This window comes from Chelonoidis abingdonii, chromosome 21, assembly GCF_003597395.2.
Source record: "Chelonoidis abingdonii isolate Lonesome George chromosome 21, CheloAbing_2.0, whole genome shotgun sequence".
In the NCBI taxonomy this organism is placed as follows: Eukaryota; Metazoa; Chordata; order Testudines; family Testudinidae; genus Chelonoidis; species Chelonoidis abingdonii.
In genome coordinates, this window is record NC_133789.1 from 12,560,198 (window position 1) to 12,579,535 (window position 19,338).

At 49.6% G+C, this 19,338-nt stretch overlaps 1 protein-coding gene across 1 annotated transcript; it reads right to left on the reverse strand.

The window, feature by feature from the left end:
- Positions 1 to 1,117: 1,117 nt before the first annotated feature.
- LOC116840150 (uncharacterized) lies at positions 1,118 to 17,571 on the reverse strand. The gene is made up of 5 exons (XM_075059732.1): positions 17,499 to 17,571; positions 15,165 to 15,233; positions 13,818 to 14,097; positions 11,338 to 11,409; positions 1,118 to 6,593 (listed from the first exon to the last, which is right to left on the reverse strand). Exons 1-5 carry the CDS (start codon positions 17,559 to 17,561, stop codon positions 5,695 to 5,697), a joined length of 1,383 nt encoding a protein of 460 aa, XP_074915833.1. The 5' UTR covers positions 17,562 to 17,571; the 3' UTR covers positions 1,118 to 5,694.
- Positions 17,572 to 19,338: the final 1,767 nt, after the last annotated feature.

Below are 19,338 nucleotides of genomic sequence, written 5' to 3' on the forward strand. Positions count from 1 at the left end.
ATGTGCCTGCTGATTACTGACTCATTTACCCCAGGTGATGTGCACCTCCCCGGCCATGTGTTCACTGGAATGACAACTCCTCCTCGGTAATATAACAATCTATACCTGGACAATACACCGTTTCAACTGGCCAAGGAGCTACTTCTCATAGTGGTCCTGCCTGCTGCGTCTACCACCGTTCATAACCATGTCACCAAAAGTCGCATTCAAGTCCAGCTCTCCAATCAAATCATCACCCAACTGGAAGATTTTACTCATAATTCATCTTACAGCCCCATCTCCTGGTGGCAATTGTCCAAACAACAGCTGTTACTGCTTCTATATTTGTGTTACTAACCTCTCTTGTCATGTGTGGGTACTTTAAATACATGCTTAAAAATCTTACTATGCTTCCTACCTTTACCCCCTTCCCCCAATTCCCCTCTCCCACCTTCCTCAGGCAACCCTAAAACAGATCATGCATATCAAAGTATTAACTTTATCTCACTTAAAAGTTCGATTTGTCAAAAGGAGGGAATTGTCAGGAAGGCGTTAAAATTCAGCCAGCAGAAAAGTCAGAAACTGCTGAGAAGCAAGGACACAGTTTCTGTCAAAACCTGGTAATTTGGCTCATCTTATAGGGTCATTGCCTGCCTCGTAACCCAGTTCTTAAAACAGAGCTAACCCTCCCTTCACAACCCACTGGATGTCTGTAAGCACGGTGGATACCCTGCCATGTGGGTGAGTGTGACATACCAGGGTACAATCCAGACCAGTGCAGGAATATGTCACTCCGCCGCATAACCTGGGGGGCCTTGCTGCTGTAGCCTCCAACCTAGTCTGCTCCAAACAGCCTGCCAGCATGCAGGTCATTCTCAGATGTGTTTGTGTAACTGCAGGCTGTTAGTTTCACTTGGACTAAACTCTGGCTTTTACCAGCCTGGGTTATACTGCAGGGAGACCCCCAACACACTCCAGTCCAGGATTTCCCCCTACAAATGTAGTCTTGTGCTGCCCAGCCTTCTCCTGGACAGTTCAAAAATATTAAGTCTGTTATTCCTTTAAGGAAATAAATACACAACAGCTTATTACTTTAAATAGTTACCCACACACTTTTTGAATACACACTGGATTAGATAAAACAACGAAACAAGTTTATTAACTACAACCAGATAGATTAAATGAGTACAAGTAATGAGGCACAAAAGTCATAAGTGGTTACAAGAAAAATAAAGATAAAATGTTTTCTTGTGCGTAGCTTACTAAACTACCTATACATTAGTTTCAAGCAAAGTTTCTTACCACGTTTCTAGCAGCATTACTGACCAAACTCTTCAGGTCAGACCCCTCCTGCAGAGCCCAATGGTGGTTTCCTTTGACTTCTAAGGTGCAGAGAATGAGGTGGGCAAGGAGAGAGAGAGAGAAAAGAGGGTCTTGGGGTATCTTCCTCTCTTTTTTTGTTTTTTTCAGTCCCTTTTTGTAAAGCATTTCCATCTGAGACCGAGGAAACAGGCAGTCTGTTGGAGGAAGGAGACTCTAGGCTGTTTCTCTGTTACTACGCAGACCTCTGACCCTGCCTCTCTTCCTTGCCAAAGACTGATCACTTGGTAGGGGATTGTCCATCAGCTTTGTTGACACCTGGCTTGCCCTGTCTTTGAGAAACTGATTTAACCACTCCCCAGACTTACCTGGCAAATGCATGTCAGTCACAATTTTTATGTTCATAACTTTACATATAACAACACTATATGCACTTTACCATGATATTCCTGAGCAGCAAGTTATGAGTGTTCATCTTGCACAAAGATTATTACAATAGCATGTAGGGGTGTATTCCACCCCAGTGGGTAATGCTAAAAGGTTTCTTTAGTTAGAAACTTATTTTAGTCAAGGATTTTAGCTTGTTAAGTCTTAGTCACTCAGAAGCATGTTATGCTTTTGTTTGATTTGTAACCATTTCTGTTTCTATTATTCTTGCTCAATATCCCTTAAATTTCTATCCTGGGTTAATAATCTTGTTTTATCATAAGCATGTCAGTGCTATTATATTAAACACAGTATGAATTCCTGGTTAAATCACGCAAACTGGGGTGGTACACTCTCTCCAGAGACAGCGAACTTGGTAATTGCGACAGTGACCAGGGGTTGGAGGCTGCAGGGAGATGCTTCTGGAGGGTTTGGGAACTGAAGTACAAGGGTTAACCTGCCAGGCACAATTAGGACTGGAGGCATTCTGTGAAATCTAATGAACTGGAGTGGCAAGGAGTTGTCACTTTGGTTAGCACCACCAGACGCAGAGGGGTGACTTACAGTTCTGGACACCCTGAGAAAGCATTATATCTCATGACAGATGTCATGCCTTTGCTTTGCAAACAAGAGAAGTAGGGAACTCAATGACCCTTGCAGACCAACTGGATAAGAGATTACACTACTTGTCTCCTTAAGCAATTTCCACTTAACAGAAAATTTGCTTTAGAGTTTGTCGAACTAAAGAACATAAGAACGGCCATACCGGGTCAGACCAAAGGTCTATCTAGCCCAGTATCCTGCCTACCGACAGTGGCCAGTGCCAGGTTCTCCAGAGGGAGTGAATCTAACAGGTAATGATCAAGTGATCTCTCTCCTGCCATCCATCTCCATCCTCTAACAAACAGAGGCTAGGGACACCCTCCCTCACCCATCCTGGCTAATAGCCATTAATGGACTTAACCTCCATGAATGTATCTAGTTCTCTTCTAAAATGTTGTTATAGTCTGAAGTTAAACACTGGGTCAGTACTCTCATATACACTATTTCTCTCTCGTATCCCCCCACTCCAACCTTTGAAGTGAAGTTTTTCTTCAAAACTCATTAGTCCAAAGGATGCATCTTACATCAAATATACTTGAAAAGATTAGTCACCATTTCCTATACTAAACGAGAACCAGTGTAAAATCGCAGTGTTCCAGTATAATTCATGTTATCACAAAATTAGTGTCTTACTCTTTAACCAATAATTAACTTCATGTTTAATTTCATTTCCATTGGTAACAATAACGTATTCTAAGATTGCAAAATCGTATATGTGTTAGTTTTCTCTTAATTCCCAGTTCTATCAAGTGAGTCTCATGTAAAGTTGCATTCTGTGTCAACATAGGTGTCCTCCACTTCTTTGGATTCATTTATCTCTTGGTCTTCTGCTATAAATGTTGGTGAAAGGGGTCTCACACTACGTGGGAAGGTCTGCATCATGAGAACAAGCACCTCTAATTTATTTTCACATTTTCTAATCTTTCAAATTAGCAGGATGTGAAGGAGAAGTGATGCAAATGCATAAAGCACAAGGGCAAAACTAAGAGACAAAAGCAGAGAACCCACATTTTTGTATCTGGCTGTCTGCACTTGCAATCTAACACATCCATTCCCTCAGTGGTTATCATCACTTACACAGCATGAAAGTCCTTCTTGTCCACCAAGGGAGCCAGACTGGGATCCATGGGGAAGGAATGTCCTTTGAAGGCATTAACTGCTTCTTTCTTTGCCTTTTGGTAAAGAACAATTGTTCCCAGTTTATCTATGGCATCCTCAGGGACCTTACTCAATGCCATTAACCTAGGCAGGGGTGTTCTAAACACAGTTTTACCTGGGCCACCACAGAGTCCTTTTCTGGGGTGAAAACCAACCAGTGGTACCTGCTATTACTGAGTGCTTGCCAAATCCTTGGTCTTGGTCAGGGTAAATTTACACTTCTCTGGAGTAGAATCTTTTACCAAACCACCCAAAATCTCAGCAGCGTTACAATTTGTTTCTTTAATCTGGTGGCACAGATCCAAATTAGGGACTGCATCAGAATTCCTGCAAGCCACCGAAAGTGGGGTATCTATTCAAAAATCACTATTCCGCAACTACCCCACATTCAACACGGAGTTCGTTTTATACTCATCTGCAACATGTACAAAGGGTAAGTTCAGCAAAAATCCACTTCCATTTCCTCCACATCTACATAGATGGGGACAGCGTTTCCCCAAACACAGGCAACATGCACCTGATTAGGAAAGAAATATCTTCCTAATGCGAAGGGCCTGGGCCTCAGCTACTTTGGGAACCAAATATACGGTTATTTTCCCTAGTTCTCAGTCACTTACTCTGGAATTCTCTTCCCAGACAATTGCAAATGATACCGCCTTACCCAGCTGAACATAGGTGCGATTGTAGTCAGTTACTTCAGTTAGTTGCATAGATTGGGGTGTGCTGTTATTTACTTTCTCGGAGTGGAGATTTTCAAACACTACTGTTTCCATGGTAGCATGTCCAATAGGCTGAAGCATGACCTCTCCTGATGACTGAACTGCACGTGAACTTCTCCCATGGGCCACATCATCATGGAGGGCAAAGAAAAAACAAAAGAAAAGAAATGACTATTTTAGAAAATGGTCATTTGTCTCAAAGTCCCCACTAAATCCAAGCTACATTGTGTTTAACAAAACTGCTATCCAGTTATGTGATTAACTGGCCTTCAGGAAAGAGAGAGAAACCAACCATACCGAGGGGTATAAGACACTTTCAGTTTCATATAAACTGAAATTGCAGAGCAGGCTACATTTGATGACTCAGAATCAGGACAGCAGATTCTCCCATTGTGTTGTCCTCTGATCCATTCAAACGTGCTTCACTCAGCGCCATCTCATTATTTTTGAATCAGGTTATTTACAAACGTTTTAGCATCACCATAATGGAGAAAAACAGCCAAACTTGCCCTCAGCAACAATCCCAGCTGAGCAGGAAAAAGCCCAGAAGCAGCTTTGCCAGTTGAGGGAATCGCAGATGAAAGCACAAAACAATTATTCAGTGTTTGGGATTCATTCAAATTCCTGCTCCAGGTCTGCGACTCTTTCAGTTCCCACCCTAATGCGTCTGCACGTAGGTATCACAAAGTGATCCTGAATCAGAGAGCCGAGAACATTGCATCACATGACGCTTTGGGAGGTGGAGTGGTAAAATGCGGGCAGAATAAACTCTATGGATATGTCTACACTGCCCAAAACACAAAGTGGCAGCGGTTCTCAGATCCTGCGTCTCTCGACTCTGGCTCATGCTACAGCGCTAAAAGCTCTGTCCCCAGGCTTCAGAGTCTAAGCTCCAGCCTCATCCGTTTTCTTGGCTATTTTTAGGTCTGTAACATACGCCCACGCCTGCAGACCCAGGCAGACTCTAAGACTTGCTGCTGCAGGAGTTTTTGGAGTGTAGACATATCCAATCTGTCCCCAAGGGGAAACTCGATGCCTCTGACAATCGCTCTGCTGACCGTGGGGGACCATGAAGAGTGATGGAGGTTAAGTCAGGTCAAGGGGGAACATGCTAGATTATGGGCTATAGCTGCACTGCAAGAGTCATTATGTTTTACATCAGGATAGCTAACCTGAGCTAATTATCTCCATGGAAAATCCTGGTGGAGACATGGCCTAGGCAGATTACATCTCAACGTAGCTAGTCGAGGTCACCGCTATCTCCCCACCTGGGGCTGATAGACATTCCTGGCAGATGGGGGACATCATCCCCTCCACTACCAGGACAAAGGAGCTGATAGAAGGGGCCCTGGGATTCACCGCAAAGAAGGGTGAGCTGCAGAAGTGGGGCAGCTCAGAACACGCAGTGACACAGGTGGTGCAAACAGCCTTAAAGGTCTCTGTGGGAATTAGCAAAAGCATCTTTGGCCAGCCCTAGTCAATGAGTTTACTATCCTTTGTGGATCCTCTGATGCCTAATAAGGTTTGATCGGTCATTAAAGCTTTTCCCGCACTTGGAGCATTTAAAGGGTCTGTCTCCTGTATGGATTGTCTCGTGTCTGATCAGGTCTGAGCTCCGAGTGAAGCTTTTCCCACACTCGCAGCATTCATAGGGTCGCTCTCCCGTATGGATTCTCCAATGTGTAATCAGGCTGGAGCTCACACTGAAGCTTTTCCCGCACTCGGAGCATCTATAAGGTCTCTCCCCCATGTGGGTTCTCTGATGCGTAATAAGGTTGGAGCGGTCGTTGAAACTTTTTCCGCACTTGGAGCATTTAAAGGGTCTGTCTCCTGTGTGGATTGTCTCATGTCTAATAAGATCTGAGCTCCGAGTGAAGCTTTTCCCGCACTCTGAGCACCTATAGGGTCTCTCCCCAACATGGGTTCTCTGATGCTGAGTAAGGTTCGAGCTGTCAGTGAAGCTTTTCCCACAGTCGTGGCATTTAAAGGGTCTATTTCCCGTGTGGATCCGCCAATGTTTAATAAGGTTTGAACGCTGATTGAAGCTTTTCCCACACTCTGAGCATTTATAGGGTCTATTTCCAGTGTGGATTCTCCAGTGTGTAATAAGGTTGGAGCGACTACTAAAGGTTTTCTCACACTCGGTGCAGGTGTTTTTTCTCTCTCCTGTGGGGATTCTCTGCTGGGCTGTGGTTTCCTGGAGATCCTTGCCACTTCCTCGACAATCCCCTGGCTGATTTCTCTGCTGACTCTCATGACTTTTTCTCTGCTCACAACTCCAGTGAACGTTCCCTTTAAATCTTTCTGAAAACATCCCAGGTGGTTCCACTAGCTCGTGATCTTTCTGCTGAGGATTCTCCTCCTTGCTCTTACTTACTGCCCCTTCACCTGCTGGGACAGAGAGAGGGAATCCAGGCATGAGTTATTGCAGGCACTGGGCAGAAAGGAAACCTCAAAGGATGGGAAAAGGGGAAAACAAAAGACAGTAATTGCTGGAGAGATGGGGAAAAACCCCCCGCAGGAGCTGAACCCCTCCCATCTTTCCCCAGAGAAGAGAGAGGAGACCCGTTCTGCCTCCACATCCCATGCGAACACTCATGGGGAAGGGAGACTGGGGAGGGAACTACTGCCAGATGTCAGTGAGGATGGGTGGGAAGCTGTGACCTCCTTCATGAGTACATATCACATGGTGGGGACAACCCTGAACTTAAGAGTTCACAAGGTCTTCGGAGGGAATCCCAGCTCTTTTCTTCAGACACCAAGAAGTTTTGAGTTTGTTGAACTGATTCCTACCCTGGCAGGCACCTCCCTGGATCTCTCTTTCCTCTGAGCCCTGGAGACCCAGGACCCAGGGGTCTTCCCCTTGTTCCAGCTGGGAGACATCACCAGGTTTGGAAACTGGAAACCCTGCTCAGGGGAAAGAAAACAAGAGAGGGCAGGTGAACTTCTGGGACATTTGTCACAAACAGTGTTGTGTGGTTTTAACCCTAGCTCATTATAAACCAGTGAAATTCTAAGTGCCCAAAGCTGTAGGACACTGTTAATGGGGGAATGTAACCATCTGCATCTCTGCTGGGAACACACACAGCCAGACACTCATCATCAAGGGGATCCTAAAACACAGAGGAGGCAACTGTATGTCCCAGAAAGAGGTGAATGCAGAGAGAGGACGAGTGGCCCTGACTGCTCTTCTCACCAACAGAGGTGTCCAGTGCCAAGCAGAGGCCTCAGAAAACAGGGACCACTGAGCATGAGCTGGCTGGGTTCAGCTCATGTGAGGAATGTTGTCAGCACCAAATACAGCACCTCAGAGTTATCAGATGTCAAGAAAGTGCATTTGGGGGAACAACAGACTCTATCAAGTTATGTGTAATGGGAGAGAGTATGAAAGTCCCCCAGGGTGGGGAGAGGACGAGGGAATTAGAATTTGGGAGAAACCGACTGTAATTCTTCTGGAAAAGGAGAATGCAAGAAATAAGATCCAGGTCATGTGACCTAAAGAAGGACCAGCTCAAAGATCCAAGGAGCCTGCCAGGAAGAGAGATTGTGGCTGCTGCAGACAGGGAGGGGGAAGCAAGATCCTCTGAGTTCCCAGAAGTCTCGCTACCATCCTGTGCCATCACCGAGTGCCCCTTTCTGCCAGGGAAGGGGTTGTCCCATGGCAGGGATGAAATGCAGGAACAGAGTCCAGGGTTTCAGTGGGTAGGGACAAGGGTGAGCAGGGGGAGGACCGAGCAGTGGAGGGAGGACAAGGGTTAAAACAATATAAAAAAATATATCAAAGAATGTGCAAGTGGACTAAAGAAAATGGAGGGTAGGCACCAAGGCAACGGGGCCTGGGCAGAGATTCTGTGTTCATGGGCTGGGACTCCCCCAGCCCAGATCCCCACAACCTGCCCTCCCTCCCTGATGGTCATTAGTCTTCTTCCTCCACACTCCCCCCCGACCCTCCTCACATCCTGGGACCACAGCACCTACTCCTTGTGTTCTCCTCTCCTGGCCCTAACCCCCTTCGCTTCCAGGTCCTCAACTGCTTTCCATCCCACCCTCCCACTGTTCCAAGCCTTCCCCACTCCCACTTTCCAGGAGCTCCTGCCCTTCCCTCCCACCAGCACCAGCACTGCCTGCAGTACCACCCTCCCTTTGCTCATACCAGCACCAGCCTGCCAGCTCCTCAGAGCTCCTGGCCTGAATGCCTCCCACGGTCCAGCCCTCCTCGACACCACGACTCTCCAGAGCACCTGCTCTACGGTAACCCCCTGCCCACAGTCCTCCCAGCTCTCAGGAGCTCTTCCCCCAAACCTTCCCCTCCCCAGCCTACCCGTGCCTGGCCCCTTCCAGAACATCGAGTTCAGCTAAGCCCAACTCGTGAAAACCAGCAAATACAGAGTTATGGTACCTGCCCACACAGCCAAACTCTGCACTGTTTGAGTGACGGCCCCGTGCACCCATCATGCATTCTGCTGACACATCCCATGGCAAGATGGCCCCTGTGCCCTGCTAGTGACAGTGCAGTGCTGAAATCAGGCATGCTGGATCTCTCAAGGTCCACACACACCTCCTTCCTCATATCCCGCGGGCTGGGGAGAGGGACTCACCCTCCCCCCGACCCCAGAGAGCCACAGCTCCCCAGACCACCTCATAGCACAATCACTGTGCTGCCGACCTCCTCCAACTCCCCCCCCACACACACACCACTCAGTACTGAGACACTGCATGGAACTGTGAGACACTTTAGATTATTATTAATCCCAATATTATAAAGTTGCAATGAATCGTGCCAGATATGCCGTGTAAGGTGTCAGTGATTTGCCAGGTACGATAATGTTGTTTATATGTTTGTATTACCTTTGTATACTGTGCGTTCTAGGGAGGTGTGGTACATCTGTATTTCAAAACTAATGCCGTGGTTCTGGGGTGACACCCTCAGACAGACTGGCATCAGCACTAAGCCTTCATGATGGGCCATCAGCCGTACAATGAACCCAGTAAAAAAGGCCAGGGACTACACCTTAGGAGCCAGCAAGGCACGTAAGGGCAGGCTGCTGGACAGAGAACTCTCAGGCTTTTCCATGCCATGTGCTGGGCAGCTTGTGTTTGGGACAAAGGAAGTACCAGCCGCATGGCAAAAGGAATATAAAGGGCAGCTGCATCCTCTCCATTTTGTCTCCATTCCTGCTTCTTACCTCTGGAGTAACTTTTCTACAAATGAAGCTCTGAACAAAGGACTGAACGACCCATCCAAGCTGTGCATCTGTTCCAGAGGGACTTTCAATCCAGCAAACTCACCAATATTGGTAGGAACCTGATATACGGACCTTGTAGTCTTGTATGTGTCTGATTCCTTTACCATTTAACAACTCTCCTCTTCTTCTTTTTATAATAAACCTTTTGTTTCAGACACTAAAGGACTGGCTGGCAGTGTGGTATTTTGGGTAAGATCCAAACTAATATTGGCCTAGTGGCGTGGGTGACCCTTTGCGGCCAGAAGAACATTTTGTACAGTGAGCAGAAGTTTTAAATGAGTTCTCACTGTCCTGGTCCTAGGTGCTGACGGGGAGCCAGAGAACTGGAATGCAGTAGAGGGGGTGTGCAATTTCTTTTTTAGTTTCTCGATAACCAGTGCAGGGAATCAGGAGCAGTTTGCGACTGATTAGTGAGTCTAACTTCAGTGTGAGCCACCAGTTTTGGGAGAATCTGCTCTTCTTTTTTGCAGCCTGCCCTGATCTTAGCATTCCAGTGATGGCTGCCCCAGGCACCCTGGGTCACAAGTGCAGCTAGTCCTAATGCAATGAATGCAGCTGGAGTACAGGCTGACAATAACAAAGGACCTGCCAGCTCCAGGGCACAGAGACGGGTTGTGTGGACATTCACCCCAACTCTCCCTTTCCTGGGCTGCAGAAGTTTGAATTTTGCTGAATTCAGCATTCTGGAGGGGCAGGTGCTGTCACCAGGCCTCTGCATTACTGATGTTTTTTTCCATTTAATTTCCCCTTCAGTGTCACTCTCCTGTGGCCCTTTCTATCTCCTTCACCTTCTGCCCTTCCTCTGGCTGGGCGACTGAGCCACCATCTATTCCTGGGTTCCTTCACTCGCCTGCAAATGCGAACAGCAGCAAATGCCATTTTGGCTCCAAACTTTCTACCTCATCCCTGTCTCTACTAACCACTGTGGTGGTTTCAGTTTCTCTGGCTGTGATAGACACAGCAGTGAAACGGTTACTGTGCACAGCTGCAACCTGCCTGAGTTCACAGTCGGGTTTCAGAAGTAAGGAAAAGATTATGAAATGTGGGTTTGATTGGAATTAATAGTTCCCAGGGTCAGTCCACACATGCTATAGTAGCCAGCTGCTCATCTAAACTTGGTCCATATACAATGTAGTTCTCTCTTTCTATTCATAGCCAACAGTGATACAAAATCTGATCCGGTGTTTCTCAACTGATGGGTCATGGCCCCCAGGGGACTCAGGAGAGGCAGTCGTGGGGGCTGGGAAATACTGGAAGCTTTATTAGGGGCTAAATAAGGAAAACTTCATTGCCCCAGGCCCTGCACACTCTTATCCCTCAAGGTCAGGGATTGTCTGTCGGCCTCTTGAAACACACACTATGAAGGCTTAACACCCTTCCATTGGTCTGGTCTTGCTTTTAGAGTAAATGTAAGAAAGTTGCAAAAATTCTTAGCACTGATCTCCACTAGCAAAGTCCCCTCCTCCTTCAGAGCGAGCCTCACACAGCTCAGTGCCCTCCTCCCGTCACAGCCAGTCTGTACACACTATAGCAGCCCCATTTCGCATTCAGGAACAGTCTAGACAAGGGGTCCAACCCCTCACTCCTGAAACTCTGCTGCCGCCCTGTGGCTTTTCAGCCGCTCATTACAGCTGCAGACTGCACCGTGGGTGGGTGTTTCAGCCTCGTCTCACCATTTCACACCACTCAGGTTCTTGTTCCTTTCTCAAAGGGAAATGCACTCGTCAGCTCAGGATTCACTCTGACCCCCCCCAGACCTCACCGCAGGAGTGACCTGGGCAGTCACTGCTCCACCGCTTTCAGGTTTATCTTGGGCTCCAGGCAGCAATCCCCGGTTGCTAACATGGTTCTCGGTCTGAAGCCCCCCAGAAGAGACAGAAACGTACCTGTGTGGTTCTCCAGCTCCAGCCGCAGAGTCTCTGAGGAAGGAGAGGAAGGCAGAGGTGAGAATTCAGGCCCTCGCACTCATGGGCATATTCCTATTGGTTACTAACGTAGCTGCTTTTCATGATGAGATGGGGACCCAGAGCGAGGCTGATAACTCAGGCAGAGCCGGCCCCACAGGGCTACTCGCATGGGGAAGGGGAACTTCCCGAGCTGAGGCTGAGACGGAGCCCAGGGTCAGCGACACACTATAGCCCCTGACTCCTCCCCAGGGCGAGGGTGTCATAAGTAGATAGGTAAGGTAAGGGTTAATTTTCTTTTGCCTGTAAAGGGTGAACAAAGGGAACCAAACACCTGACCAGAGGACCAATCAGAGAACTGGACTGTTTAAAAGTCAGGGGCGGGAATTTGTATACTGAAACGGTCCATCCTCCCTGCTGGGGAAAGCAGGAAGGGTGAGACATGGTCCGATCCCAATCCCAGAAACCCCCAAACTCCAGAAAACCTGCATCTGAGCTTTATCGTCTGAGATGTCACCTGCCCACAGCCCGGTGCACTCCATGGGCCCAGAGAGATGGATGTGGGGAGCCATTGGGGCCCGAATGGAGACAGGTTCTGGTGCTTTCGCTTGGGACACACTGGGGTGCTGAGCCACCCTCCACCCTGCGTTATTCCAGTAACAACTGGCACCAGCATTGGGATATGTGGAAAGGGAGGAGACAGAGACCAGAGAGTGGGCGTGTCCCATGTGCTCACAGGGGCCACAGACAGAGCTCAGGTCTTCCCCAGGGACTGAACCTGGATCATTTAATGCCCAAAGCCCAGAGAACTTCAGCTAAAGCAGTGACCCCCAGGGTGTCAGCCCCACTGGTGGAGAGGTCTGTATCCCACTTATCATCATTGTCCTTAAGCTGGGGCATAAACTGGGAACACCCAGGCACAAAGATCCGGGGGGGGAAATCTGCCCTTTCTATAGAAACCTTTTAATTACTGTTAGTTATAAAGTACTTCATTGTCACAACTTTTTTCACTCAAAGGGAAAACAGCCACTTCTGCTATTTCTACCCTGTTTCCCTGCCTCCCTCACCCCCCACTCCCTTGACTGTGTGTCTCTTCTCTGTTCTTCCCTCCCTACAGCAACTCCCTATTCCTACCTCTCAAGGGCTTCACTCCTGTCCCCTCCCCATCCCACCTGCTACAGAGACCAGCAATGGACATTCAAGTGACATCATTTCAGCTGACACACCAATGAGATTCCCAGGGGAGTTCACACATCTCTGTGCCGAGTTTCAGGCTGTTTCACAGACTCAGGCCTGGTCTGCACTAGGATATTAGGTTGTCTTAACTACATTGCTCAGGGGTGCAAAAAATCCACACCTCTGAGCAGCGTAGATAAGCCACTTGAGTGCCCCAGCAGACTGTGCTGGGCCAAACAAGGGTCTACCATCGACCTAGCTCCTGCCTGTGGGGAGGCGGATCACCTAAGCCAATGGGACAACCCCTCCCGTCGCCATAGGGAGCGTCTACACTGAAACGCTGTAGACAGGCCCTCAGGAAGGCACCATCACCTCCCTTTGCATTTCAGAAGGGTTTCTTTGCAAGCGTGAAGGCTAGAAACCTATTTTTAAAAGACAAAAACTGAGATTCTGCACACTGTGAACACGTGATGTGGCCACGTAAACCCATCAGCCAGGCTGGGTCTGGCCCACAGGCCCTATGTTTGACAGCCCCCATCAGTGGTCAGGCAGTAAGAGGCTCTCTCCTTCCTGAGGCAGCCACTAAGGAAAGACGTGATCTCAGGCATTCAGCCAGTGTGTCACAGCGCGGGAAGCGCCACAGTCAGTGGAATTCCAATTCTAAACTATTGCTTTCCATGCGAAGGCTGAAATGGAGCCCAGGACGTACCTGCTCTCAGTGCATCCAGCACCCTGCACAGGGGGAGAAAGAAGAGGCAGTCAGTGGGCCTGTCCCAGGCTGGGGTGGCCTCCTGCTCTGCAGGGGAGTCACCACTGGAGCCGCAGGTATTTGGGGAATTTCAGACACTTGGGTTCACGTTCACAGAACAGCTGCCATTTCCCTCCCCCACTGCTATGCCCAGCTGGGACATCTGCCCTCAGCAAGCCCAGGGGTCCCTGCTAGGAGGTCGCCATCGGGGAAAGTCTCTTCTCAGGCACTTTACAGGAAGAGAACATTCCCCCTAGTGCTGAGAGCCCCCTAAGCCCCCTCACACCACTGATCCCACTAGCCTGGGACGACATGGGACCTTGGGCCTGGCGGGGGAGGGTGGGCTGGGAATTTCACCCTCAAAGTGCAGAGAGACATTTACAGGGCAGGAGAGACGGTCTTGGGGTTACAGCACCCAGGACTCCCAGGTCCCAACGTTGGCTCTGCCAGACTGACTGTGCGACTGTGGGCAGGACTCTGCTGCGTCCTGTGCCTCACTTTCCCCTTTGCACAATAGGGATAATGTCCCTGACCCCACCTTGTGAGGCGCATTGGGGGCTCGGGCTGAGAAGCAGCATATTAGCCCTGCCATAAGCCAGTCTGACCTGCGGGGATTGGCTCCTCGACTGCTGCTGCCCCTCCTCTCTGAGTAGGGAAATCTCCCCGGACGGTCTGGAGACGCCCTCATCCCTTCTCCTGACAATGGCTCTGGCTAGCTCCTCCAGCTGGGACAGCAGGAGCTGCTCCTGCTCCTCCAGGAACCCTCGCAGCTCCTTCCACTCCGCAACGATCTTCTGCCTCTCAGCTTCAGTCTGTTTCTGCAACCCAGGGAGAGGGCAGCTCGGTAACGGCAGAATCAGGCCTGTGCCCCCAGCAGATGGGGAGTTATCTACCAGAAGACAGGGCAGATGCGGCGGGTGATGGGAGCTCAGTTAGGCCAGGAATGGTGGAGGAAGGAGGGTGGGGTGAGCTGCACATGGCTAATGAGGGACTTTTCTCCCCAAACCTCATCAAATTGCACTGAATCAAACTCTTCATCTGCCCACCCACATTATCTCTCCTTCCCCCCATCTCCCTTAGGCGCTAGAAAGGAACCTGATCACTATAATATCTGAGCAGCCCTTGGGCAGGGCCTCTCCAGGCCACAGACTGACACTCTCCTGTGCAGCAGCCTCTTGGACCCTAAACACATCATGTTGCTCCCATGTCTGACCCTGCCCTCTCCCTGGGCTCCAGTGGGGATGCTTTTCTGGCTGAGGCAGGCAGAACGGGCCCTGTGTTTGCTGCGTCATAGAATCATAGAAGATGAGAGTTGGAAGAGACCTCAGGAGGTCATCTACTCCAACCTCCTTCTCAAAGCAGGACCAACTTGTTCTGTCATCTGACACCACTGAGAACAGCTGAGCTCCATCCTCTTTGGAACCCCCCTTCAGGTAGCTGAAGGCTCCTATCAAATCCCCCTCATTCTTCTCTTCTGCAGACTAAATAAGCCCAGTTCCCTCAGCCTCTGCTATTTGTTCACATCCTTTCTGTAGTGGGGGGCCCAAAACTGGATGCAGTACTCCAGATGTGGCTTCACCGAACAGAGGGGAGTTATCACGTCCCTCGATCTGCTGGTAATTAATACAGCCCAATATACCGTTAGCCTTCTGCGCAACAAGGGCACACTGCTGATTCATATCCAGCTTCTCGTTCACTGTAACCCCCATGTCCTTTTCTGCACAACTGCCGCTTAGCCAGTCCGTCCCCAGCCTGTAGCAGTATATGGGATTCTTCCTTCCTAAGTGCAGGACTCTGCACTTGTCCTTGTTGAACCTCATCAGGTGTCACTCAGGGCACTCTGATCCCAGGCAAACCTGAGGGGCAGGGGGCTCTGGGCACCTACCAGCAGCTCTGCACTTTGCCGCTTCTCCTTGGCTTTTTGCAGACAGGCCTGATTCTCTTCCGGTGCCTCCTGCAAGAAGTGGGAGGGGGGTGTTTACAAACAGCTCTAAAGGACCTCACAACTTCCAGATTTCAGGGCCCAATCCTGCCCTGCACATGCCTGCGCAGAGCCCCTGGGACTGACTTTCTTGCCAGATACAGTTCAGCCTCAGCGAGGAAGATCTCAGGGGGGCAGTGAGAGCGGAACCAGGTTTTCCAAGGAAGACACAGGACACCCTGGTGAAGTGACAGGGCTGCAGCCCAAACCTGAGAACCAAACATTCCCCAGCCCTATCCACATCCCAACCAACCAACTTCAGACATTCCCCAACTTCCCCAGCTCCAATCCCAACATACCCAAAGTGCCAGATCTGAACATGGACCCCCCTCAAACCCAATATCCCCCCAAACCACCCCAGCTCTTACCCCTGCACACACACTGGCACATCCCCAAGGCCCAGCTTTGAACCTCCCCCACATCTACAGACCCCTCACACCAACACATCCCCAAGTCTGGCTCTGACCCCCACACTGACACACCCCAGAGCCCAGCTCCAAGCAGCCCCATGATCCCCAGCTCCTGCTGTTTCTCCCACATAAGAACATTAGAACAGCCATACTGGGTCAGACCAATGGTCCACCTAGCCCAGTGTCCTGTCTCTGACAATAACCAGTGTCAGATTCTTCACAGGGAATGAACAGACCAATTATGGCAAGATCCACTCCCTGTTATCCAGTCCCAGCTTCTGGCAGAGTTTAGGGACACCTGGAACTGGTGGAGGACAGGACGGAGAGGAAAGAAGGGGTGTCATAAGACTATCAGGGTTGGAAGGGACCTCAGGAAGTTCTAGTCCAACCCCCTGCTCAAAGCAGGATCAACCCCAACTAAATCATCCCAGCCAGGCCTCTGTCAAGCCAGGCCTTTTAAACCTCTAAGGATGGAGATTCCACCCCCTCCCTAGGGAACCCATTCCAGTGCTTCACCACCCTCCTGGTGAAATAGTGTTTCCTAACCTCCCCCACTGCAACTTGAGACCATTGGTCCTTGTTCTGCCATCTGGTACCACTGAGAACAGCCGAGCTCCATCCTCTTTGGAACCCCCCTTTCAGGTAGTTGAAAGCAGCTATCAAATCCCCCCTCACTCTTCTCTTCTGCAGACTAAACAAGCCCAGTTCCCTCAGCCTTGCCTCATAAGTCATGTGCTCCAGCCCCCTAGTCATTTTCATAGACCTCCGCTGGACTCTTTCCAGTTTCTCCACATCCTTCCTGTAGTGTGGGGCCCAAAACTGGACACAGCACTCCAGATGAGGCCTCACCAATGCCAAATAGAAGGGAATAATCACTTCCCTTGATCTGCTGGCTATGCTCCTACTAATGCAAGCCCAAATAGTCCGTTAGCTTCTTGCAACAAGACACTGTTGACTCATATCCAGTTTCTCGTCCCAGGATCTTTCTGCAGAACTTGGTCCTAGATATTCGGTCTCCAGCCTGTCGCAGTGCATGGGGTTCTTCACTGTCCTAAGTGGCAGACTCGCATGTCTGTGACCAACTCATCAATCTGATAGTCTAACCGTTTCTCTCGAGATCAATGCTCTAATCTTACTACTAAGAGTCCCTCTGACATATCCCTATCCTCTACCTCCAGTGTAATCTACCATCCTCCCCAGTTTAGTGTCATCTGGCAAAAACTTCCTGAGGGTGCCGTCCACCCGTCCTCCACAGCATCATTAATGAGATATTGATAACTTAAACTGGCGCAGGACCACCCTTGGAGCACTCTGCTTGATACCACGGCTGCCAACTAGACAGAGCCGTTCGAATCTACCCATTGACGCCGACGATAGCCATGCTTTCTAGCCACCCCTATAGGTCCAATCGTGCCAGCCCATTCACTGCTTTACGTGACTGACAAGATACTGTGGGAACCGATATCACAACAGCTTGCTAAAGTCAAGCTGGTCCGGGATATCCTTGGCTAAGAGCGCTCACATCAGCCTGATTGTCAGCGTCCGGGGCAGGTGGGTTTCCATTCCCGGCAGGAGGGGGTTTGATGGCTCATTCCCCGGCCCCGACACCCCTTCACGTTCCCGCTGCGGCGCGCGGAGCAGGGGTGACCCGGTCCCTCACTGGGGTGACAGAGTCCGTTTTATAGGACATCCGATATTTGGGTCTTCTGTCCTGCCCGGGCGACCTCACGACCCCCCCACCCCCCGTCCGTTCAACGCCGCTGCCCGCTCACCCAGTGACCCTGTCCCGCGCCACCCCCCCGGACCCCCCGCCGCCTCACCCGCCCACCTCGAACCGCCCCCGCTGCCGCGGATAGGCCGCAGCAAGCCGCCCTCGCTGGGCCCCGGCCATGGCTCCTCGGCCGGACAAAGGGCTGCGGGCGGGGGGCGGGGCCGCCCCGGATTGGCCGGGCGGCGGGTGGGGCCCTCGCAGGGGGGCTAGTGACGCTCGGCGCCTCCAGCTCCCGAGAGAGGAGCCCGGAGCCCAGGCTCAGCGGGGGTCTCAGCCCGGCTGGTGCGGGGGGAAGGTGGCGCAGAGCCCGAGCAGCGGTTACAGGAGGGTTCGGCGGCGGGAGCTCAGCGCTTGGGGAAGGATCGGCCCCAGCGAGCGGCCGCCCTGGGCTCCCGCCGGGATTGTAGGTGAGAAACCGAAGCAAGAAGCAGAGTGAAGGCTCCCGAGGGCAGGAAGGACCCGCCTGCGCAACACAAGACAAGAACGTCCCCCAAATAATTCCTAGGGGGCTGTTAGGAAAACAGCCAACACTGACCTAAAAACAGTCAGCAACAGACTTCACCGCCCTCCCTGGGAAATCGGTCCAGTAGCTAATTCTCGCAGTTTGCAAAGCAGCTTGTTCCCATCTGGCTTTGCCCAGCTTCAGCTTCCAGCCGCTGGCTCATGTCACACCTGTCTCTGCTACAGCAAAGAGCCTATTATTAAATATTTGTTCCCATGTAGATTCTTACAGACTGTGATTGCATCACCCCATAACCTGACCTTTGTTAACCTAAGTAGATTAAGCTCTCTGTGTCTGTCACTACAAGGTGTGTTTTCTAATCCTGTATCCAGCCTCATGGGTCTTCTCTGAGCCCTCTTCAATTTATCAACAGCCTTCTTGTATTATGGGCACCAGAACGGGACACAGGATTCCAGCAGCGATTGCACCATTTTCAAATACAGAGGTAAAATAACCTCTCTGCTCCTACTCAGGATTCCCCTATTTATGTCTCCTAGGATCACATTAGCTCTTTTGGCCACAGCATCACATTGGAAGCCCATGTTCAGCTGATTATCTAACACAACCCCTAAATCTTTTTCAGAGTCATTGCTTCCCAGGATAACCCCCCCCCCAATCCAACAGTATCCTGTCCTCTCCATTATTTACCACTCCTCCAATTTTTGTGTCATCTGCAAACTTCATCAGTAATAATTTTATGTTTTCTTCCAGGTCATTGATAAAAATGTTAAATAGCATATGCCTAGGGCCAAGGACCAATTCCTGCGGGACCCCACAGAAATGGACCCACTTGATAATGATTCTTTGCTTACAATTACATTTTGAGATCTATCAGTTAGCCAATTTTCAATCCATTTAATGTGTGCCATGTTAACTTTATATTGTTCTAGTTTTTTAACCAAAATGTTGAGCGGTACTAAGTCCAACACCTTTCAGAAGTCTAAGTGAATTGCATCAATGCCATAACCTTTATCAAGCAAATTTGTAATCTCATAAAAAAGATACCAAGTTATTCTGACAGGCTCTATTTCCATAAATCCATATTGATTTGCATTAGTTACATTACTTTCCTTTAATTCTTTATTAATTCAGTCCAAGAGCAGCCACTCCATTATCTTACCCAGGATCGATATTAGATTGACAAGCCTGTAATTACCTGGGTTTATTATTTTTAAAAACTGGGACAATGTTAGCTTTCTTCCAGTCTTCTGGGACTTACCCCGTGCTGGAAGACTTATTGAAAATCAATGTTAATGATCCTGCAAGCTCCTTTTAAAACGCTTGGATACAAGTTATCTGGACCTTAGACATTTTTATGATTTATTTTTCTAACTTCAGTCATTTCTGTTCTCCAGCGACACTAGTAGAATGGAAAGTGTGTTACCACCATATGAT

Bases quoted from the DNA above. Each gene is read 5' to 3' on its own strand.
- LOC116840150 (XM_075059732.1), bottom strand. From the start codon at position 17,561: ATGGCCGGGGCCCAGCGAGGGCGGCTTGCTGCGGCCTATCCGCGGCAG. The intron at 15,234-17,498 runs GTGGGCGGGTGA...CACTTCTTGCAG, and splicing joins GGCAGCGGGGGCGGTTCGAG to GAGGCACCGGAAGAGAATCA. The intron at 6,594-11,337 runs GTACGTTTCTGT...CTGTCCCAGCAG, and splicing joins GGAGCTGGAGAACCACACAG to GTGAAGGGGCAGTAAGTAAG.